Source organism: Antechinus flavipes, chromosome 2, assembly GCF_016432865.1.
Source record: "Antechinus flavipes isolate AdamAnt ecotype Samford, QLD, Australia chromosome 2, AdamAnt_v2, whole genome shotgun sequence".
Taxonomy (NCBI): Eukaryota; Metazoa; Chordata; class Mammalia; order Dasyuromorphia; family Dasyuridae; genus Antechinus; species Antechinus flavipes.
Window position 1 is genome coordinate 683,755,425 of NC_067399.1, and position 24,515 is coordinate 683,779,939.

Consider the following 24,515-nt stretch of genomic DNA (forward strand, 5'->3'; position numbering starts at 1 on the left):
CCATCACCAATTCCCCATAATTTCTCCTTCAAATTGTTTCTCTGATTTTCCCTTTCTCTACATTCACACTGTCCCCATCTTAGGCCGGGGGTTTCATTTTAGAATTTTGATACAGATCAACAAATGCTAGTTATTGTAGGCCCCACATTGAAAAAGGCTGGCTAGAGCCTTTAACCGCCCTTCCTGCACACTCAAAGAGCCCAAGCTTCCTATCATAGCCTTCATGTTTATTAGCACATACTCAAACACAAACACTGATTTTTGATGACTTAGCTGTCCTGACTTTGCATTCAGTCCCTACAATCAGAACTCCACAACAATCTTTTAAATTACATTTCAAATCATGAGTAAGAAACTTCGACTTTTCTATGGCAGCCCATATAACTCATCTGAAAACTGACTCCATACTGATCCACCAGTTATTTTTCCATATTTTTTTATTGTTTGCTGACACTTGGGAGGAGTGGGACCCCTTTTTGTGATTTCAGGGTATTGTACCTATTTGCTTTCCTTGTCCCAATCTTTCATCCAATTAGAAATCAGATTAACCCATGTTGTTTTGTTTCCTTATAATTAATTTTTATTTGATTAATTGTTTTTAACATACAAAAGTCTGTCTCTCCTTGTATTGGGGGTCCAGGCCTAAGCTGAGGAGATCTGCTCTTGGTTTGTTAGACAATTGGCAAGCATTGCTTAATAAATCCAAATGTTCAGAAGATCAAACCTTTGTTTTCTGAGTCATTTCATCTTCCACCTGCCACAGCAGCCGGGAAGCAGAAAATCACATGTCAAAAAGCACCAATTTGAATCACAAAAGAAATTATTCAATAAAGATGAGCAGTGACAGAAACTGGAGAATAGTATCATTTTTTTAAGTGAAATCAGCTTTCAACCAAAATTGCCCGCTCTGCAAAACTGAGCATGTTGTTTCATGAGAAAGGTTGGTTCTTTAATTCTGTTTAAAGATTTGTTAGTCATTTATTCATTCAATAGAAACCATGGTTAGATACTCTTTTGACTTAAAAATTGAGAATAAGAATAAAAGAAAAGAAAAAAAGAATAAAAAAGCAAAGTATGAGTAAGTGGTGATTTGATCCATGTTTGCTATAGGAGGAGAGGGATCAGCCAGAAATAGCATCTGGGAAAGAGCTGTTTAAAGGGGGGAAGGGGGTGGAACCACATTCTTATATGAAATGAGAGGAAATTAAAAATATATACCACTAATAGAATCCTCAGATCTGTGTTGGGGGAGAGACAATTGTTTCTCTACTTGCGCAGATAAAAGGGTTATTGTGACAAATAAAATGAGATGTGATGCACCTTGTGCCATATAAATATGTAATATGGCAAACAGGATATCATGGGGAGAAAACCAAGCTTAATTACCAATTTGGATGTTAAAAGATTGAAATCACCTACAAAGAGAGATTTAAAAATATGTTGAAAAAACATGATCCAGATCAACTATGATAGACTTGGTTCTTCTTAGCCATTCAGTCATCCAAGACAATTCCAATAAACTTTGCATGGAAGTTGCCATCCACATGCAGAGAGAGAACTATGGACACTGAATGTGGATCAAAGCATTTTATTTTCATCTTTTTTTCTTCTGGTTTTTCCCTTCCAACATGACTTACATGGGAATATGTAAAAAATGAATGTTCATGTATAACCTATAATATATCTATAATATGATAAATGTTTATTATTATAAATCTATATATAATTTTTAAAGGGGGAAAAAAAGAAAATATGATCCCCAAATTATACTGATCCCAGGAAACCCATCCAAAATATAGGTGCGCATACAGATTTAAAGTGACACACTGGAATGGAATATGTTGTTTCAGCTGAACAACAACAGTAGTTTAAATCAGAATTTCTAATAAAGCAGTAGTAAAAATTCATATCTCAAAGAGACAAATAGGAAAACTGCAAATGTAGACAATAAAACATTATCAGTTTGAAATTCATATGTACCACATAACATAGCAGCTAAATATTTATAGAAAATATTATGAAATGCAAAAAAATAGAGATATTAAGGCATCGGTAATAGGAACCTTTACTGTTATTCTTTTGGACCTTACAGAAAATTATGGAACTGAACAGAATGTTAGGAAAAAACTGACGTGCCTAAAGAAATTGCTGAATTCACAGAGAATTATGAAAATTGTATTGCTTTCAGATTCACATGGAATTATTATAAAAATTGAGAGTGATCCCAAGCAGTCCCAATAGACTTCGGCCAGAAAGTGACGTCTGCATCCAGAAAAGGGGCTAAAGAGACTGAATGTGAATCAACACATGCTATGTTTGTTTTTTTTTCTGAATTTTTTTCATCTCTTCTATGGTTTTTCCCTTTTTGCTCTGATTTTTCTCTCCAATATGATTCATAAAGCAATGTGTATTAAAAATAAATAAATTTGAGGTCAGCTAGGTGGTGCAGTGGATAGAGCACCAGCCCGGAAGTCAGGAGGATCTGAGTTCAAATGTGATCTCAGACATTTCACACTTACTAGCTGTGTGACCCTAGGCAAGTCACGTCACTTAACCCCAATCACCTTGCAAAAATAAATAAATAAATAGGAAATAAATTTACTAGGGAAAAAAGAAAAAATATAAATAAAACTTGATTCTGCTAATAAAAAAATAATAAATAAATAAAACAACAAATGAATAATCCTGAACCAAGAACGATGATGGAAATGTTGAAAATCAAAGTCAAGATAAACAGAATGGGTTTTAACAACTCATTTTTTAATTAAAAAAAAATAAAATGTATGTAGAATTAGCCTACATGAAATAAAAATTGGGCCAGCTAGGTGGCATAAGGAATAGAGTACTGGACCTAGAGTCTGCATGATTCTTTTTCTTGAGTTCTAATTTGACCTCAGATATTTACTAGCCGTGTGACCCTAAACAAGTTATTTGATCCTGTTTGCTTCAGTTTCCTCATCAGTAAAATAAGCTAGAAAAAGAAATGGCATGAAAATCCCAAATGGTCATAAAAAATCAGATGCAACTGAACAACAACAATAAAATTAAAACTCAAATAAAGTGGATTAATAGTTTTTTTTAAAAAAGTAAACTACCCAAGGAAATAGGAAATAATCCCAAAAATCCAATCTCAAAAAGGGAAATTAAGCAATCAAAACACATTCACTTTCAAAGAAGTGAACTTCAAGATCAGATTTACAAGGAAGTCCTGTTAAATAATTTTAAAAAGAAATGTCCCCGGGTTACATCAACAGATGTAATCTCCAAAGCAGAGTAAGATGGCCCTTCTTCCGCTCCTCCTATGAGACATAACATGTAAACCAGGAGCGGCAAAGGTGAACAACTAAGACTATTGATGCAAAAATATCAAAGAAGAGTCTGGCAAAGCGGCGCAAGGAAAGCTCGCTCATTAGGACCAAGTTCGATTTTTAGTGGTTCAACAATGATTTCAAGGAATCACTTTATCCAACGAGGGGAGCTTGCGCTCCAGTAGACCTCCCTGAGGGGACCTCTCCCTCTGCTTATGCAGATTGTGGCCCATCTCCATGCCTGCTCTGGCAAAAGTCACAGGCGATGGCCCACTGCGGCATCGGGTACTCCGGTCACACTCTCACCACATGATGAGGATACTGAGGGTCAGACGGGAGCCCAGATTTGAGTGGTCATAGTTAAAAACTGGACAATAAGCTGGACCTGAAGGCAGTTCTTGCAGTGGAGGAACTGCCCTATGTCCCCCTAGTGACGTTTGAGTAAGGAGGGGGATGAGGAAGATGAGGAGAGAAGGAGAAGGAGAGAGGAAAGGAGGAAGAGGAGAAGGGAGAGCACCTTCATTTGAATCAGGACTACAGTCAAGTTAGGCTCGCCTTCTTAGTCTTCAAATACAGGGCGTTTTCTGCCCTCTGTTCTTCCCACTTGTTGCGGAGGGAGAAAGGCTGGGAGGACCGTGTAGCAAGGCCGTACCCGCTCGGAAGGACATCCCAGGCTTGGAAGGACAGAAGGACGTCCCGGCTTGGCAGGATGGAAGGACGTTCTGGCTCGGAAGGACATCCCGGGCTCGGAAAGACAGAAGGACCTCCCAGGCTCGGAAGGACATCCTGTGGCTCGGCCCACCAGCTCGGGCCAGAGCAGCGCTTCAGGGCAGAGCAGGGGTGTAAAGTCCGGGCAGGAGAGCTTAGGGAATCAGGATAGTGGTCGACAAGGGCCATTGGACTTTCCCATGTCTGTGCACCTCGTTGGGTGCTCACCCTCCTCCTGGATTCAGGTCTGCCGGGACCCGCTGGCATCTGCGCTAGGCTCCAAATCCCCCTTCCTGGGGGGTGGGGGGGTGGGTGGGGAACGCTGCCCTTTTGGATTCTATCTCGACTCAATTAACGCTGGCTCGAGCCAAAGAGCAGCCAAAGGACCTGCCCGGAGCATCCCAAGCAGGTCTCTGCTCACCACCCCCACCCCACCCCCAAGTTCTCTGACTTCTCCACATTTGAGCTCCGTACCAGAGGCAGTTCTTGCTTTTTGTGGTTCACATTTCACAAATCCAACTTTCCGTAAAAAACTCTGAAGGACAGTATTGTTTGCAGACAGCAGATCATCCGGAAGATGGCAGCGAGCCGCCGGCAGAGCGTCTGATAGGCTGGACGATCTCCTGTCAGCGGGGAGGGGGTTCGTGCCGGAGAGCCCGTCTGCGGAGAGGACGGTGGGAACCGAGCCGGACCACAGCAGAGCTGCTTCACCTCGTTGATTCTCGTTCGCTTGTATTTTGTTCTTTCTCCTTGTTTTTTTCCTTTTTCATTTCATTTTTCTTGTGCAGTGTGATAGTTGTGGAAACACGTACCAAAGAACTGCACGTTTCACATATATTGGATTACTTGCCATCTAGGGAAGGGAGGGGAGAAGGGAGAGAGAAAAATTGGAGAACAAGGTTTTACGAGAGTGGATGTTGAAAAGTATCCATTTGAAATGAATATAAACTGTTTGCATTTTTGTTTTTCTTCCCGGGTTATTTTTACCTTCTGAATCCAATTCTCCCTGTGCAACAAGAGAACTGTTCGGTTCTGCACACGTATATTGTATCTAGGATATATTGTAACCCATTCAACATGTAAAGGACTCTTGCCATCTTGGGGAAGGGGTGGAGGGAGGGAGGGGAAAATTGGAACAGAAGTGAGCGCAAGGGAGAATGTTGTAAAAAATTACCCTGGCATGTGTTCTATCAATAAAAAGTTATTAAAAAAAAAAGAAAGAAAAAGAAAATTATCCATACACGTGTTTTGAAAATAAAAAGCTTTAATTTAACAATGCAAAAAGAAGGTACCGCAGCCACCCCTGGGATAAAGTGGATACGGGGGGAGAGCGGGGAGGGAGGGGAAATAGGCCCAGACTAGAAATCGACTTTCCTGCACAGCGCTGTTAACTTTACGTCAGAATTCTGTTTGTTGCGAGTGTTTACTGTCTGGATTTCGCTATTTTGTGACTTGTGGAAAGGCATTATTTTGTGTATTATGGATCACACGGGCCGCCAGCCACTTGGAGACGCCCCGGCGCAGCCAATGGAGAAGTCTGGAACGTGGCGGAGTTCTCCTGCCCCGGACTTTACTTTCCAGGGATGTCCGCACCGAGGATGAGGTCGATGAGCAAGTCTCCAGAGCTAGCTCCGGGCTCTGAGCCAAGTGTGGCGAGGGGAGGTATTAGACTGACCGGCCGACTGAGGGAGCCCTTGTACTGACCCCCTTGTGTGGCCCGTGAAACCGGGCCGTGGACCAGCGCCGAGCCAGCAAAGTGAACTGCTACATTTGGATTCTCTTAGGGAGCTGTTTAGAATCACCTGGCAGGAGAAGGTACAAAACAGCGGGGCCTGGAGCTAAACTGCCAGACACTGGAACTCCACGGCAGAGAGCACAGCTCTGACCGGCTGCCACGGGGCTGGCCACGATTTTACTGGCCATGGGGCTGCCACGGGGCTGGTCATGGGACTGGTCCCATCCAATGCTAAAGGTATGGCTGCCAGAAAGATTGTTTTCTGGAGAACTCACACAAGGCAGGCTGTCCCACAGTGGTCAGAAAAAGTGGTAGGAGGGCACTGACGATGTCTCTGAAGAACTTTGGAAAGGACTGTCTGATGAGGGAGACGGCACAGGACCCCCGGCCTGGCGTGACCTCTTCAGAGTGGGTGCCGTGCTCCCTGAGTAAAAAACTGAATTATCTCAGAAGAAACAGGAGACTCCACCCCAAGGGTTCCCACGGGCCTTCTGTGCCCAACCTGTGCCCCAGCATTCCGCGCTGGAGCTCTTCCTGGTCTGGTCAGCCACAATCCGCCCCTTGTGACCTGGCTCTAACATGGTGGGGCCATTTTATTCCTTTTTGAGAATAAAGGACAACCTAAACCTAAACCTTTATAAACTCTGAAGTGACCAGCTGGGGGCAAATCCCCACGGCATGAAAATAGTTCTTTATATAGGGTCTGTGCCAGGGATCACCTGGCCAAGCCAGAACCCCCATCTGGCATATGACAATGTGCTCCCCTTTTCCTGCTCCACCGGCGCCTACTGCCCCCAAAGGTGCCACCGGCCTGATTCTGGTGCTTATGGGGACTTTTCCTCTGACTCTGACGCTCTTGGGGTGGGTGCTTGGTCATGAGACTCGGGCTCCCTCCCAGGGTTGGCTCCCCTTAAGGGTTAGCCCATTTCCAAACACCTCCCTCCCCCCCAGACTGGACTAGCCAGTTCAGCGCCCCCTCCTACGACTCCCACTGCCCATCCCCATCCACCCAACTGAATAAGTCTAATGCTGCTTGCCAGCAGCCCTTAGAAAGCAATTGCCGGCCTCCATCCCTGACCCTGGCCAGCTTCTCAGCCCCAGCACCGGGCCCTCCATGACTGGGGGTCGCCATCCTGTCCACAAGTGGGAGGTTTGGTCCGAGCTCTCACCATATCCACAGCCTGGTCCGGCCCCATAGAAAAGGGAATGGGGTTCAAAGGAGACCTCGGGTCCTCGAAACCAGATTTTGGACATGGAGCATCCTAGCACCAGGCTTAGCGGTCCCAAGGGCAAGCAATTGGGGGGGGGGGGGCTGTGGCTCGGGATCAAAGGAGATCCCAGCAGCTGATGCAGCCCTCTGAGGGGACCAGTCTGCCTGAAGGGACCAGCCCATCCCAGGGGACCAGTCCGCCCAAGGGGACCAGCCCCATCCCAGGGGACCAGCCCACCCCAGGGGACCAGTCTACCTGAAGGGATCAGTCCACCCCAGGGGACCAGCCCACCCCAGGGGGACCAGTCCGCCTAAGGGGACCAGCCCCATCCCAGGGGATCAGCCCACCCCAGGGGATCAGCCCACCCCAGGGGACCAGCCCCATCCCAGGGGATCAGCCCACCCCAAGGGACCAGCCCACCCCAGGGGACCAGTCCGCCCCAGGGGACCAGCCCACCCCAAGGGATCAGTCCGCCCCAGGGGATCAGCCCGTCCCGTATCCCTCTGCACGCACTTCTTTGCTTTCTATGGCCGGGACAAGCAGCCCAGGATTTCCGAGCAAGGGGCGCTGGCCCACCGCAGCCCCTAAGGAGTGAGTCCATCGAGCAGCCGCCCCAGCCCCAGTTCTGCTTACAAAGGGCCAGCTCTGCTCTCTCCCTCGCGGCCCCGCGCTTTTGCCCAGCCCCGGGAATCTCGCACTCTGTGCCGGGCTCCCTTCCCTCCGAACCTCGGCCGGCGGGAGCCCCCGGACCGTTGGTGACGTGGTACCAGCGGGCCACAAAAGGGAAGCCGGCAGGGGCTGCGCCCGCTCCCCCGGCACCTCCTTTGAGGACAGGGCAGGGCCCGGGCTCTTGCCAGCCGCTTTGGGCCAGCAGGGGCTCCCGGGCCAGGCTGTGCCCCGAGCCTGGGCTTCTGGCGCAGGACATGGGGGAGGACCCCGGGAGACCACAGTTCTCCCTCCCCTGCGAGGTGGGCCGGCGTCCCGGAGCCCCCTGGAAGGGCTCCCTTGTGTGGAAGCGCCCCCTAGAGACGTGGAGTCAGTCTGAATGGAGAGCCAGGCGAGGGAGAGCCGGTGCCCGCCGGGGACAGTGAGGTGACTTACTCCCCCAACCCCCCTCCCCTCTGCTCTGGGCTCCGTGTCCTCCCTGGCGCTTCCTCCCTCGGACCCTCCCTCCCTCCCTCCCTCCCTCGGACCCTCCCTCCCTCGGACCCTCCCTCCCTCGGACCCCCTCTCTCTCTCTCTCTCTCTCTCTCTCTCTCTCTCTCTCTCTGAGCGCCTGCCTTTACTTCCCTGAGAAACCCCCGGGGCTGTATTTGCCCTAATCCAGGATCTCTGCTGCTTTGTGGCCTAAACTCACGGGGGTTACCCCTGGGCCCCCAGTCCCTTCCTCTGACTGGCCTCCCCCCTCACCGGCCGGCTCGGGTCAGCCAACCGCACGCTCTCCCCTCGGGGCCGGATCTGCGGGTGCCGGGGTTTGGATCCCTCCGTTCCGTCTGTCGCCCCTCCCCCTAAATAAATCTACCTCTGGCCAAAGAGAACGGCCAAGCGAGGCAGGCACGGGTTTATTTGGATCTGGGAGCTCTGACCCGTCCATGTGAGCGGGCTTCGGCCAGCGGGGAGATCCCTGAGCCCTGGGGACTGCAGCGGGGCGGGCCCTGTGGGGCAGGAGGCGTCCTCACTGCCCAGGGCTGGTCTATACCGGGCAGGGCCGCGGGCGGCGTCCAGATGAGCCGGCCCAAGCCCAGGAGGGGGTTGTCCGGGGCGCGTTAGAGCGGGGACCGGGGCTGGCCACACCTTCCCCCCCACCCCGCAGATATCAGGTGGCCTCTCTGTAAAACCTTGTCTTCCAGGGATAGCCAAGGAGCGCGCGGTGAGCACCTAATGTGTGCCAGGGCTCGGGCCAAGGAGGGGATGGCGATCCGCGCCTGCCCTCGGGGCGCCTGCCCTCTAACGGGGTGGGAAGTGAGAACTGGGTACCACGTGACCCCGCCGTGCCTCCGTAAGTTCCACCTGGGATGGTGCCCCCAGGCGGGGGGCAAATCCTGAGGAGAGAAGCCAGGCCCGGCTCGAGGCGCAGGCGCACTGCTGCAGACCGCCGCCAGCAAGAGCCGGTCCATTGCGCAGGCGCACTAACCTCAGGCCGCGGGCTCACGAGGGTGAATGTCCCTCAGCGGCCGCCGTATGCCCTTCTAGCGTGTGTTGGTTCCCATAGTAACACCTACCGTGGCCCCGCCCCCGGCTTTATTCCTATGCTGGCTGTGGGAGGGAGGGACCTGGCCAGCTGCAGAGGCAAGCACAGGTCCGAGGGTCGCTGCAGGTAAGAAGTTCACTGAATCGCTCGGTTTCTGGTTCGAGTCATGGTATTCAGAGCCGGGCTCTGGGGTCTCCCACTCCTGGCCCCCAAAGGATAGAAAATACGGGGGGAGAGAGAGGTGCTCTCGCTGGACCCCTCCCCATAACCGTCCCTGTTACACCTGCGGGAGGGGAAAGGTTTGGGAACCAGTATTTATTAAACATCTATTGTGTGCTCAGCGCTTCTCTCCTTGTATCTTCCCAATAAGCTTGCGCGATTGGTGCTGTTATTAGCCCCATTTTACAGATGAATAAACTGAGGCAGGCAGAGACAAAATAGCTGGTCCAGGGTCACACATCTAAGAAGTGCCTGAGGCGGGTCTCTTGGTCACAAGCCTAGTCCAATCTTTATTTTCTGTGATTCTGTCACACTTGGCTTTTCTTCTACCTTAGTGGAAGTCCTTAGTGTGGTCCGAGATCTGCTGAAGCAGGACTCCAAGCTGCCTCCCCCAAGCCCAACAGACTGGTGTTCTTCAGAGTATTATGCATTCACGTTATGCATCACCATTCATACACTTTATTTCCTAGAGACAGTAAGCACCTTGAGGGTAGGACTTGTGTTCACTTCTGAATTTGTATAGTATAAGTGCTTAATGAGTTGGTTAATTAAATGACTGATAACATACTGCTGTTGCCCACCCAGATAAAAGGCAAAATCCTTGAGGATGGAGGACTATATATCTTTTCTTTTTGTATCCCGTGCCTGGCAGCCAGCTAGTCAGTAAGCATGTATTAAATACCTACTGTTTGGTCTGCACACCCCACTAAGCGCTACAGATATAAAAAGAGGCAAAGGAACAGGCCCTGCCTTCAAGGATCTTACAGTCTAATGAGGGAGACCACAGGCAGACATATGTAATTACCTGCAGGATAAACGGATGATGATGAACAGAGGGAAGGCACTGGAGTGGAAAGGGGTTAAGGAAGCCTTACTGTAAGCGGTGAGATTTTAGCTAGACCTGGGAGGCCAGAATAGAGGAGGAAAAGCTTCCCAAGCATGGAACGTAGCCAAAGAGAATGCCTGGAACCAAAAGATGGAGAGTCTTGTGGGAATGGAGTCAGGAACTAAAAGTGTGAGGAGCCTGGAAAGAGAGAAGAGGCACGTTAAGAAGAGCTCTGAAGGCAAACAACATTTTGTTTTCTCCTGGAGACCATAGGGAGTCACTGGAGTTTATTTATGTTCTAACCTACATTTTAGGAAGACTGCTTTGGTGACTGGATGGATAGATTAGCGTGGGAAGCCAAGGCAAGCAAACTACTGACTAGCAGCTAGTGCAATAGTCCAGGTTTGATATAATGAGGGTATCAGGGTGGGAGAACTGCCTGAGCAGGGTGGGGCATATTAGGGAGATGCTAACCAATGAAGGTTGCTGCAGAGCTGAAACTGGACCAGAGCTGATATAGAGCTGAAATGGACCAGAACTGAAATAGATCAGAGCTCGTGCAAAGCTGAAATGGACCAGAATTGAAATAGACCAGAGCTGGTACAGAGCTTAAATAGACCAGAGCTGGTACAGAAATGAAATGGACCAAAGCTGGTGCAGAGCTGAAATGGACCAGAACTGGTACAATGGTGAAATGAACCATAGTTGGTACAGAGGTGAAATGAACCAAAGCTGAAATAGACCAGAGCTGATACAGAAGGGAAATGGACAGGAGCTCGTGCAGAGGTGAAATGGACCAGAGCTGGTATAGAGGTGAAATGGACCAGAGCTGAAATAGACCAGAGCTGATTCAGAAGGGAAATGGACAGGAGATGGTTCAGAGGTGAAATGGACCCGAGCTGGTACAAAGCTGAAATAGACCAGAGCTGGTATAGAGGTGAAATGGACCAGAGCTGAAATAGATGACCTGTGCAGAGGTGAAATAGACCACAGCTGGTGCAGAGATGAAATGGATCACAGCTGGTGCAGCTGAATTGAACCAGAGCTGGTGCAGAAGTGAAATGGACCCGAGCTGGTATAGAGCTGAAATAGACCAGAGCTGGTATAGAGGTGAAATGGACCAGAGCTGAAATAGACCACAGCTGGTGCAGAGATGAAATGATCACAGCTGGTGCAGCTGAATTGAACCAGAGCTGGTACAGAGGTGAAATGGACAGAGGTGATGCAGAAATGGACAGGCATTGGCACCATATTGGGCTGAGGGTAGAGAGAGACATTGTGGCCAGAATGACTCCTAGGTTAGGAGCCTGGTGGCCTGGGAAGATGGGAGTATCCTCAGCAGTAATAAGAAAGAGGGGAAGGATGAGGGAGGCTTTATTAGTGCAGAGGGAAAGGGAATGAGTTTGCTTTTGGACATGTTGAGTTTGAGATGTTGATGGGACTTCCAGTTTGAAATGTCCAAAAGAAAGGCCATGAGAATGTTGATGAAGACTGTCAACTTCATGGCATGAGCATTGACTAAAGGAACTTGAACTATGTACTTAGAGAAGGTGCTGAGGAGAAAATGGAAAGGGGGACAAGATGCTTTCTCACTGTCTTCAAGTGAATAGCAGGAATAGAGAGAAGCTGCATGGATATTAATATACTGAACCTTTCAGTAATTGGTCATTGTTTTTGTTGGATTTTTTCTCTTAAGTATTTAATCACTGAGACCTTGAGAAGATCTTGACATATAGAGTGCACTTGTGCAGAAAAGTTGATCTGTATGTAAACGTGTTGATGGTGAAGAGTGTTTTGGAGGACATGCCTTTGCTGTGCCAAGCTAAGCGTTTGATAATTGGTCCCACGCTGCACTTTAGTGTTGGAGAAGAGGAAATTCTTCCTCACAGAGACTTAATTTTCAGCTTTGCTTCTTCCCGTGACTTCTGGTCTTATCCTCCAGTCCGATGCAGAACAAGGCTAGTGCCTCCATAAAACAGCCACACAAATGGGGAGTGGGAGGGAAGGATGAGGAGACAGAGAAGGAGGGAGGGAGAGAAAATCCGTACATGCAGGCATGCACATCCCATTAATTAAGCTCATATTGTGTGTCAGGCACAATGCTAAGTCCTGAGAACACGGAAGGAAGTGTGGTGACAGTTTCTACCCCCAAGGTGCTTGCATTCTAATTGAGGAAGAGGTCATCAGAAGGTAACACCACACCTAGAACACCTAGAACACACCACAGCTCTGGACAAGTCACTTTTCTCTGTTTGCCTCTGTTTATTCATCTGTAAAATGGTTTGGAGAAGGAAACGGTAGACCACACTAGTATCTTTGCCAGGAAACACCCGGATGGAGTCAGGGAGAGTGGGGCACAGCTGACTGAACTGGTTGAAAACGAGAGCTGAAAAGGAAGGAGCTGGGCCAGCCGGCCAACTAGGCAGGACAGCTCCTCTGTGGAAGATGGCAGCCTCGGAGCCAGAGGCACCCTCAGCACAGTGAGAGAGCCGTGCACGGGAGCTTTGTGCGGAAGGAGCCTGGCCCCCTGCAGTGCCCCACCCCACCACCTTCCGGGTGCTCTGGACTCTTCAGCCTCATTGCCCACTCCCCATGGTCACACACAACCCCCCTTCATTTCTGTTCTCAGGTCACCCCTTACCACAAATCATGAGTCCTGCTTGGAGACCTGGTCCTTTGCTGCGCTAATAGACAGGAAGGGGCTGCTCACTCAGAGAGCCCGAGTGGCCGATCGGCCACATGGAGAGCCCCGTCAGAACCAAGAACCTGTCTGTCAGCGTCCCCAAAGATGTTCACAGTATTATTGAGGGGATCGTCTCCTCTTTTTCCCCTACTCTGGACTTGAGCAAAAGAGGCCTTGAACATCTAAGTGAAGAAATCTTCAAAATCTCTCATCTGAAAGTAAGTGCCGGCCGTGCAGCGACCTGTGACCTGGGGGGAGCTAGGGGGGCGCCCACGGGGGGGGGCTCCCACTGTCCACAGACGCTCCTTGTCTCAGTAGAACTCTCAGCCCTCCGTGGGAGGGGCCGGTGCCTCGAAGCTTCAAGGCTCAGTCTGCTGGGGGAGGAGTAGAGATTGAGGTCACTTGGAAGAGCCAGTGTGGGTAAAAGGTTTCAGGCACAAAGCCCTAAGCGGTTGCTGCTTTGAACTGTATTTAACTGGTCAGGAGAGACCCTTGGGCTCTGACCTGACGTTGAGTTGTGTGTGTGTGGGGGGGGGTATTCCAGCCCCCACACACATCCCCGGGCCAGGAGGCAGCTTGTGGGAGGCTGGGTCTGAGAGCGCAGGGACAGCCGGAGCCCGGGGGGCCGCCCAGAGCCTGCTCCCTTAAGGAGCCTCTCAAATAGCTGTGCCCCGTATTTAAGGGGACATCCATGGGTCTGTTGAGATGTCGCGAGCCGAGCGAGCCCGCTTTGCTCGCTGGGGGCGCCCCGGCTTGGCCGTGTCCGGGTGTATCTGGGCCAGCACTGGCGGCGGGCTCGGGGAGGGCAGGGGCTGGAGAGGGAGGTTCCACAGGGAGGGCCCTGCCCGAGGAGCCAGCTTCCCGAGAGCTCAGGAAGCCGAGGCTGGGGGGGCAGGGGAGCCTCAGCCGGGAGCGGGGAAGGAGCTGGTCAGCCCAGGGACCCCACTCGGCCTCGCGCCTTGCCGTGGGCTGGCGCCATGGAATCTAATTCTGTTTTTTGTCGTTATTGTTGTTTGTTTGTTTTTTGTTTTCCTGAAAGCAATTGCATCTCCAAAGAAATGAACTCAGCATAATTCCTAAAGATTTCTTTCAGCTCCTGCCAAATCTTGTTTGGCTGGATCTCCGGCATAATAAAATTAAAGCTATTCCTTCTGGAATTGGATCTCACAAGTAAGACTTACGTTTTGTTCCTACAGCGTAAAAAGTAATTTGGTTTGTGGTCTGTTTGAATAGACCGAGGGGCCGGTTCTTACTTTTCTTCAGCAGGCACCTCAGTATTGGGGCTTCCCGCTCAGGGGTCCGACAAATGACCGCATGGCGGGGGCCCCAGGGGCCCCAGGCTGGGAGGGAGTAAGTCCGAGGCCGGCTTCTCTCCTTGGAGAGCCCAGGTGGGAGATGGTGACCCAGGCCCTCCCCACTCAGCCTTCAGAATGAGGAGAAAGCCTCCCGGCCCTTGGGAAGTGTGAACACAGGTGGTGACCTCGGGCCCCGATGGCAGGGCCGAACGGGTGAGGAGGAAGCTCTGGCTCCCCTTCGCCTCTGGGACCCTTGGCCTGGATGCCACGCGAGCTCCTGCTCGGGCCTGGCCAGCCCGGGAAGCGTCTAGCTCTGCTAAACTGAGGTGTGAGAGGGCACAAAGTAGGCCGGTGAAGGTGGGGATGGGACCCTGCTGGACCCTCCATCCAGCCGCTCTGCCCTTCCCGTGTTCCTCCTCTCGATCCCTCCCCCTGCCCATCAGTCCCAGTGTCATGTCACCCGCTCACTCCCAGATCCACAGAGCCAGCCCCCAGCTTGCTCCTGAGCCCCCGGCCAAAAGGGAGCCGTTGTCCTTGTCTCCCCCTCCCCCCGGCCCCAAGCAGAGTGGAAATGGAGAAGCTGCTCTTGGTGTTCCCTGTTGTGCAGGCGGCCCGAGTTCTAACGTCTTTCTCTTCCAGTTTGTTCTTGTGTGTTTTTCCAGACATTCAGAACCTCCTCTCTTGGGGTTCCACGGGATTCCCTGTTTCATTGGGCATAGACGTTTGTAATTGCTTTGATATTTTCGTGCTCATGATTCCAGTTTTAAGTAGCCTTTCTATTGACTTACCTGTTTGTGTTCCAGGTCTTAAATTTTCTTCCTCTTGTAATCTTGAGTGGTTTGGGGCTATTTTCCTTAATATTTTTGAGTCTCTGACTCCCCTCATCCCTTTAATAGCAAATTTACCACAGTTATTGAAGCCACATCTTCCTCCTCTACAGGGGGATTTACTTTGCACTGGACTTCGTCCCCTCCCTAAGAAAGCAAGACTGTCCTGTGGCCCCTGATGCTGTCCCGGCTCCAGGAAGGTGGGGCGAGCCCCCTGCCCTCCGTTCTTGGGTCTGGGCTCAGTTGTGATCTGCTGCTTGTAGAATGGTTTGGGACTCACGGGGGCTGCGGGAAGGCAGTGCCTTCATGGGATTAACATCCTCCATAGGGGGCTTCTTGCTTCCTCATCTCATGAATCTGGCTGATTGCTCTGCCTTTGGAACATGCTTCCTCTTCAGGAAGCTTTTGAGAGCTAATGGGGACTAGAGAATATGGCTAGTGATTTATCTTTTTTAAAAATTTTCAATTGTATTTTATTTTCCGAATACACGTAAATGTAGTTTTTAACATTTGTTTTTGTAAGACTTTGTGCTCCAAATTTTTCTCCCTTCCTTAATGTCCCCCTCCCCAGATAATCTGATGTAGGTTAAATATGTGCAGTTCTTTTAAGCATATTTCTATATTTGTCATGCTGTGCAAGAAAAATCAAATTAAAAGTGAAAAAACCATGAAAAATAAAACAAAAAGTGAAAATACTATATTTCGATCCATATTCAGTTTTCATAGTTATCCCTCTGGATGGGGATGGCTTTTTCCATCCCAAGTCTATTGGAATTGTCTTGAATCACCTCATTGCTGAAAAAAGCCACGTCCATCACAATTGATCATCACATAATCTTATTGTTGCTGTGTACATTGATCTCCTGGTTCTGCTCATTTCAGCATCAGTTCGTGTAAGTCTTTCCAGGCCTTTCTGAAATCCTCCTGCTGCTCATTTCTTACAGAACAATAATAATCCATAACATTCATATACCACAATTTATTCAGCCATTCTCCCATTGATGGGCATCCACTCAGTTTCCAGTTTCTGGCCACTACAAACAGGGCTGCCACAAATATTCTTGCACACATGGGTCCTTTTCCCTCCTTTATGATCTCTTTGGGACACAGGCCCAGTAGTAACACTGCTTGGTCAAAGGGGATGCACAGTGTGATAACTTCTAAATTGCTCTCCAGAATGGCTGGATGTGTTCACAACTCCACCAACAATGCATCAGTGTCCCAGTTTTCCCACATCCCTCCAACATTTACCATCCTTTCTTGTCATTTTAGATAATCTGAGAGGTATGAGGTGGTACCTCAAAGTTATTTTTAATTTGCATTTCTCTAATTGATAGTGATTTAGATTTTTTCAGGTGACTATGGATGGCTTTGATTTTGTCATGTGAAAATTGTCTGTTCATATCTTTTAACCATTTATCAATTGGGGAATGACTTGTATTGTTAGAAATTTGACACAATTCTTTATATATTTTAAAAATGAGATCTTTATCACATATACTGGCTGTAAAGATTTTTTTCCCAACTTTGTATTAACCTTTTAATCTTGTTTCTGTTGGTTTTGTTTCTGCAATGTTGGAATCTTTACAAACTGTTAACTCATTAGAGTTGATAGAGACAAAAATTATATAGTTTAACATGGTTCAGTGTCACTGATCTGATCTTACAAGGAGATGTTTTGGGCCATAACCTGAAACAAGGTGCTAAGTAGAACTAATTGATATAATGCTTGTGTTCACACCTTTACTCATTGGAGTTCACAAGTATGGGAGATTCACAAAGTTAACTGTGTAACTGTGAATTCACACCTCCCCTGAAAGCTCTTAGGCCAGAGAGCACTCTGGGAGAAATCCCACAATCCCTCTCTCTCGAAGGAGCATAAATAGAACTTCAGGGAGTCCAGTCAGCGAATTCAGCTGAAGATTGAGAAGGAAGCATCAGTTCAGTGGAGGAGAAGCCCTCTCTCGGAGGCACAACCAGATTCATCTTCATCTCACACCATTGTGGTGGCTGGGCTTCTGCACCTCCCCCACTGAGACCAAGCTAGTCTGAAAGACTCTCCAGAAAGCTGCTCAGCCTCAGACAAGGAGACAAGAGATCCATTCCATCTTTGTGCTGATTGGAGGCTGAAGAAAGCAGAGGCAAAGGACAAGCTGCAAGAGCTCTTAGAACCAAGGAGAGAGAGAGGCCTCAACTAACCGGGCTATTTTGGAAGGAGAAAATAAACTTTTGCATTTTAACACCTACTTTTGCATTTTAACACCTGGCTGCATTTGGGTGATTATTATTTTCAACTGAAACTAAGGCTGCCTCCAGAAAACCTCCCCAAGAAACCTGCTCCCAGAAAGAACCATTATTATATTTTAAAGAAGGAAAACACCAGAGTGCAAAAACTTTATAACTTAACATAATCCAAGTTGCCCATTTTGCCTTTCGTAATATTCTCTAGTTCTTCCTTGGTCATAAATTCCTCTCTTCTCCAGATCTGAGAGGTAGACTATCCCTTGCTCTCCTAATTTGTTTGTGGTATCATCCTTTACACCCATTTTGACCTTATTCTGGTATGGGATGTGAGGGGTAGATCTATGCTGAATTTCTGACATATTATTTTCCAGTTTTCCCAGAAATTTTTGTCAAAGAGTGAGTTCTTATTTCAGAAGCTCTTGTTTGGGAGTTTATCAAATATCAAATAGATTACTATAGGTCTTAATTATTGTGTCATGTGTATCTAATCTATTTCAATGATCTACCAAGCTATTTCTTAGCCAATACCAAATGATTTTGATGTCTGCTGCTTTATAATATAGTTTTAGGGTTTCTAAGCTACAATCCTTTATATATTTTTTCAATAACTCCCTTGATGTTCTTGACCTTTGTTCTTCCAGATGAGTTTTGTTATTTTTTTCTAGTTCTAGGGAATATTTTTTGGCAGTTTGATTGGTATAGCACTGAACAAAGAGATGAATTAAGGCAGAATTGTCATTTTTATTATATTAGCTTGGCTTACCAATGAGCAATTGATATTTTTTCTAGTTCTTTAGATTCGACTTTATTTGATGAGAAATATTTTGTATATAATTCTTGAGTTTGTCTTGTCAGGTAGACACCCAAATATTTTATTTTGTCCAATTATTTTAAATGGAATTTCTCTTTCTATCTCTTGCTGATGGACTTTGTCAATAATATATAGAAATGCTGATGATTTGTGTGGGTTTATTTTATATCCTGCAACTTTGTAAAGCTGGTAATTGTTTCCAATAGGTTTTTGGATGATTTTCTAAGATCTTCTAAGTATATCATCATATCATCTGCAAAGAGTGATAGTTTTATTTTTTCATTGACTATTCTAATTTATTTTTCTTTTCTTCCTGCTAACGCCAACTTTTCTAGTACAATGTTGAATTTAAAAAATGCTCTCATTGTTAATAGGAATTGGGTGCTATATTTTGTGAAAAGTGGTTTTCTGCTTTATTGAGATTATCAGATGATTTCTGTTGATTTTATTATTGATATGGTCAATTATGGAAGTAGTTTTCCTGATATTGAACTAACCCTGCATTTCCTGGTATAAATCCTACTTGGTCATAGTATATTTTCCTATTGATAAATTACTGTAATGTCTTTGCTAATATTTTATTTAAAAATTTTGCATCAATATTCATTAAGGATATTGGTCTTTAATTTTCTCTGTTTTGGCTCTTCCTGGTTTAGGTATCAGTGCCATATTTGTGTCATAGAAGGAATTTGGCAGGACTTTTTCTTTATTTGTTTTTCCAAATAGCTTACCTAGTATTGGAATTAATTATTCTTTAAATGTTTGATAGACTTCACTTGTGAGCCCATCTGGCCCAGGAGATTTTTTCTTATGGAGTTCAGTAATGGCTTTTTCAATTTCTTTTTCTGAAATGGGACTATTTAAGTAATTTATTTCCTTTTCTGATAATCTGGGCAATGTATATTTTTTGTAAATATTCATCCATTTCGGTTAGAGTGTCGGATTTACCCATTGGACAAAATAGCTCCTAATTATTGCTTTAATTTTTTTGTCATTGGTGGTAAATTCACCTTTTTGATTTTTGATGCTAGTGATTTGGTTTTTTCCCTTCTTTTCTAATCAAATTAACCAAAGGCTTATCTATCTATTTTGTTGTTTTTTTTAAAATAAAATCAACTCTTAGTTTTATCAGTTAGTTCAATAGTTCTTAGTTTCAATTTTCATTACTCTCTCCTTTGAGTTCCAGAATTTCTAATTTGGTATTTAATTGGAGAGTTTTAATTTGTTATTTTTCTAGCTTTTTTCGTTGCATGCCCAATTCATTGACGACCTCTTTCTCTGTTTTTTTTTTTTCTTGTAGCTATTTAGAGATATAAAAATTTTCCTAAGAACTGCTTTGGCTGCATCCCATAGATTTTGGTATGTTTCCTCATTATTGTTATTTTCTTGGATGAAATTATGGACTGATTCAGTGATTTGTTATTTGATCCACTCATTTTTAAGAAATAGATCATTTAATTTCCAATTGTTTTTTAGCCTGTCTTTCCCTGGTCCTTTATTGAATGTTATTTTTATTGCATTGTGGTCAGAAAAGGAAGCATTTACTATTCCTGTATTTGATTGTGAGGTTTTATGCCCTAATACATGGTCAGTTTTTGTGTAGGTACCATGTACTGCCAAAAAAAGGTGTGTTCCTTTCTGTCCCTATTTAATTTTCTCTAGAGGTCTATCATATCTAGATTTTATATGCAAAATTTTCTATTAACCCTTCCTAGTTTCTCGTTTATTTTGTGGTTTGAATTGCCTGATTCTGAGAGCAGAAGGCTGAGGTCCCCCACTAGCATAGCTTTGCTGTCCGTTTCTTCCTGTAACTGGCTTAAAATCTTCTCTAAGAATTTGACTGCTCTACCACTTGGTGCATACACATTTAATGCGTTACTACTACATTGTTTACAGTACTCTTTATCAAGGTGTACTTTCCCTCCTTATCTTTTAATTAGATCTATTTTTACTTTTGCTTTATCTGACATCAGAATTGCCATCCCTGCTTTTTTTTTAATTTCAGCTGAAGCAGAATAAATTTTCCTCCAGCCTTTTACCTTTACTCTGTCGGTGTCTCTCTATGTCAGAGGTGTTTCTTGCAAACAACCTGTTGTAGGATTCTGTTCTTTCATCCACTCTGCTATTTGCCTCCGTTTTATGGTGAAATTCGCCCACTCACATCGTCAGAATAACCAGCTCTGTATTTCCTTCCATCCTGTTTTCTCTCCTGTATATACTTTTGCTCACTCTCTCTACCCTGTCTATAATAGCAGGGTTTTTTTTCTGGTGTTTCTGACCTCGTTTCTATCCTGTCCCTTCCTTTTCTGTCTCTTTTCTCCTCCCACTTCTTTATAAAATTAGATAAATTTCTATACCCAACTGAATGATTAAGTTATTCCCTCTTAGAGCCAGAACTGAGGAGATCAAGCTTTAGACAATGCCCATCCCCCTCCCTTTTTCCTTGATCTTTTGCACCTCTTCATGTAAATTGTCCCTTTATTCCTCACCTTTCCTCTTTTTTCCCACCCCTTCACGTCTTTTTCTTTAATGTCATCACATTGCAGTCCATTCACAACCTTACCCTCAGTCCCTGTAATGTCCTCCTCCTCTGCCCCGGTGACAGTTCTCAAGAGTTACAGATGCCATTTTCCTCTCTAGGGATGTAAACAGTCTAACCTCTAAATAATATATATATATATATTCCCCGTTTGCCTTTCTATGGTTCTCTTGCATCCTGTGTGTGTAGATTAAATTCCCTGTTTACTTCTAGGGTTTTCAATAGAAATGATTGAAAATCTCTTCCTACACTGAAGAGTCCTACATCATGTCCCCTGAAAGAAGATGCTCCATCCTGCTGGTTAGCTAATTGTTGGTTGTAACCCCAGGTCCTTTGCCTTCCAGAATATGGTACTCCAGGCCCTCTGATCCTTTACTGTAGAAGCTGCCAGGTCTGGGTTAATCCTGGCTGTTGCTTCTTGATATTTGAATTGTTTTTGTCTGGCAGCTTTTCCTTGAGATTATCCTTCTGGGTTTTCCTTGTGGCATCTCTTTCTGATGGTAAATCCGTGAATATCTACCCCTCTGTTGGGGTAATCTTCCTTAATGATCTCTTGAAGCATACACTCCAGGCCCTCTTTTTTTGGTCATGACCCTTCAGGTAGATCAGTGATTTTTACATTGTCTCTTCTGGATTTTTTTCTCAGGTTAGCCGTTTTTCCAATGAGATAATTTCATATTTTCTTCCATTTTTTCATTCTTTTTAGTTTATTTGACTGATTCTTCTTGTCTCATAGAGTCATTAGATACTTTTCTTATTTTTAATGTGTGATTTTTCTTCAGTTAGCTTTGGCATCTCTCTTTCTATTTGCTTAATTCTACTTTTGAAGTGTTGTTTTCTTAAGTGGATTTTTAAAAATTTGCGTTTGGCCAATTTTATTTTTTAAGGAATTACTTTCCTTTTCTAAGCCATTGACTCTTGCACACCTCATTTCATTTCTCCTTTTATTTCTACCTCTCTTACTTCCCTTGTGAAGTCTTTTATGAGCATTTCCAGGACACCTATTTGGGAGATAAATTCCAGTTTATCTCATTCTGCATATTCTGTCCTTGTTTGTGTTTGTGTTTTGGTCTGTCCGGTCACCATAGTAGCTTTCTGTGGTCAAGGTGCTTTTCTGTTTCTTTCCTTTTCTTTTGGTAATTCCTTTTTTTTTTACTTTTATGCTTGGGCTCTCCTCCTGGAATAAAGGGGGGCTGTCCCAAGCTTCCTGTGCAGCTTCAAGCTTCAGCTTTGAGCACAGAGGGGCCCCTTGTGTTTGCAGGGAGCAGTTTGCCTTCTCTGTTCAGAAAACAGCCTGGTTTCCCAGAATTTGCCTTCTGAGCTGGGACTGGAGGCTGCCCCATTGATCTGTTTCTCTACTGAGCCAGGACTGAGGAGCTCAGTTGCTGATTTACTGTCGCTGAGACCTTCTCACTGGCTTTCCCAGAGTCAGAGTTGGGCTAAACCCCCTTTTTTCTCCAGTGAGACTGATCTTTTTTGAATTTTTTTGGTCCATCTTGAGCTGGAGAAGGGTTCCATTCCTTCAGACTCGGCCCAGAGGCTTGGTTCTGTATGGTTTTTCAGGGAAACTGGGAGAGCTCGAGCAGCTTACTGGCTTTACTCTGCAGCTCCAGCCCTGGACCCCTGTCTTCTGATGGACATCTTGAAATCTTAGTATTAATGTACTTTATTCCAACTCTAGGAGATCAGTAGTAATGAGGGCTATAGCTCAGCAGTAATAGTTATCTCTTCCATATCGTGACCTTACCCATCATGATTTTGATATATCATAGGTTGACATAAGAAATTAAATGGGAATTTTTTAGGAGCTTTGGAGAAGCCACAGATGACACGAAGGCCAGCAGATGAGCCAAAGGCTATAACCATTTAATCCCAGATTTTGCAAGATTCTGTAAATACCTCATAAAGGAAAAATAAAAAATTCAAGCCCTCCTATAGTCACACAGTCAATAAATGTCTGAAACTGGGTTTTCACTCAGGTCTTCCTGTCTTTGAGGGAGCTAATATCAAAGATGGAAAAATACAGAGAGAAAAGTGCAATTCTAACAAGATGGGGGGGGGGTAGGTGGGTTGTGAAGACCACCTTGTGAGGGGCTATCAAAGCCAAGCAGAAGGGCACAGCCAATATGGCAGAGGAGGAGGGAGCAAAAACCCTCTCCCTCTGCAGCTCCAAGAAGAAGGCTGCATTTAGTTGTAATCCTCAAATCAAACCAGCGGGTTATCTTTATGACCCCGAGATCACCGATCCAGAGGACTGGCAAGGGACCAGGAGAGGAAATGTGGAACAGAAACAGGCCTGGATCATGGACACAGTGTCCAGAGCCCAAACCCTCAAAAGGGAACAATCATCTGCAAGCCAAACCTCCCAGAAAAATATGACTCGCCCACGGATCAGTTAAAATTCTTAGAAGAAATGATGTAAGAAAGTATAAATGAATGAGAGTGATAGAGGAAAGAATTGGAAAAGGAATGAGGACTATGGAATGTAAACTTGGATAAGAGTCTCGCACAAGAGCTTTCAGTCTCGAATAAGTAAAAGACTTCCTCAAAGTAAGAATGGACCAAACAGAGGTGTTTGTGACTCTATGAGTTAGGAAATAGTAAAAGTCAAAAGATGGAAAAAATTAGAGACATGTAAAACATCTCTCTTTTTTAAAGCTGTTTTGGGCAGAGATCATTTAAGCGTCTTTGAAACAGAGATGAGATTGATTCATAAAAGAAAACTGCCTGGATCTTTGAACCAGAGGGCAGACTAGAAATAAAAAGAATCCTCACCAATCACATCTTTAAAGAAAATTCCAAATCAAAACTCTCACGAATGTCAGAGCCAGAGGAGCTGGTCAAAAGAAAAGGAGTCCAGTCCTTGTTCTGTGAGCGGGCAGAAGAATTCAAGTGCCAGAGAGCCCCAGGAGGGATGATGCAAGATTTATCAGCCGCCACCCGTTAGGAGCGGAGAGCATGGAACACGGTATTCTAAAAGGCAAGAGTTGTACTCAGCAAAAATGAGTGTAAGCCAGTGAGGGTTGTGGGGGATGCGGGTAAGAGACAGGTAAGGCCAGGAAAAGAATAGAGGACTTCTACATTCCTGATTAAAAAAAAAAAACCCAAAGCCAGATAGAAACGTGGACATAAAGAGAATCATAAAAAGGTAGCTAGAATGCAAAGTGAAAAGGAAGCATTGTGCACAAACGAGATATTCTAAATTATAACATGAGAACAGTTCTGAAGGCTGCTGAAGGAAAATGTTCTAAACCTCCAGAGAAAGAACTTGTTATGGAAGCGTGTATTATATGCTCCCGCATATATATATAGCAAATGTTGGCCTTCCCTAATGTGTGTTGAGAGGGAGGGAGACAACTCGGAACTTAAAATGTAGCCAAAATATAAATAAAAGAGAGAGGATTTTTTTAAAGTAAATGTAAGCTAGTGATTAGAAAAGACTAAGGATGGCACAAATGATCCAGACATCCCCAGAGACCCAAAATATCAGAAGTCACCCAGGAAATAAGGGAGGAGGGCCAGGAGTGATTTGGGATGATTGAAAGGGGGAAAAAAAAGTTGGAAGCATTAGAGAAGAAAATGGGAGAAGTGGTGTGATATAATCAGGGGACTATATGAACCAGGATGGGGAGGGGCAGGAAGTCCTTAAATGGACCTACCTTTGAGGTACTAGAGTGAACTTGTGCAATCTGAACCATCTCATTAACATTGTGAAAATGAACATTAGAAAAATTTAAGAACTTGCATGAACACAATGATTGATTATGCTTTGAGGACAGATGGTTCAGAATCAAATTCTGAAGAGCTTGGGGAGACATGCACGGTAAGATGTAGTTTCACACGTGGTCAGTAGGGAAATTTGTATTTATTTATTGCAGGGTCTTTTTGGGAGGGGGAGAGGAGTGGGGTTGTGAGTGT

The 24,515-nt window shown here is 45.7% G+C and overlaps 1 protein-coding gene across 7 annotated transcripts in view; it reads left to right on the plus strand.

Moving 5' to 3' along the window:
* Nucleotides 1-7,729: 7,729 nt before the first annotated feature.
* Nucleotides 7,730-24,515, plus strand: part of LRRC27 (leucine rich repeat containing 27) — a 48,709-nt gene continuing 31,923 nt past the window's right edge. Inside the window, exons 1-3 of one of the 7 annotated variants that reach the window (XM_051982784.1) lie at nucleotides 7,730-8,054; nucleotides 12,828-13,099; nucleotides 13,921-14,051. In XM_051982784.1, the coding sequence (XP_051838744.1) occupies nucleotides 12,938-13,099; nucleotides 13,921-14,051 (293 nt within the window). In that variant the 5' untranslated portion in view covers nucleotides 7,730-8,054; nucleotides 12,828-12,937. Of the gene's footprint in view, nucleotides 8,055-9,181; nucleotides 9,280-12,827; nucleotides 13,100-13,920; nucleotides 14,052-24,515 lie in introns of those variants that run through there. The other 6 variants (XM_051982786.1, XM_051982781.1, XM_051982783.1 and 3 more) reach the window with 6 other exon arrangements.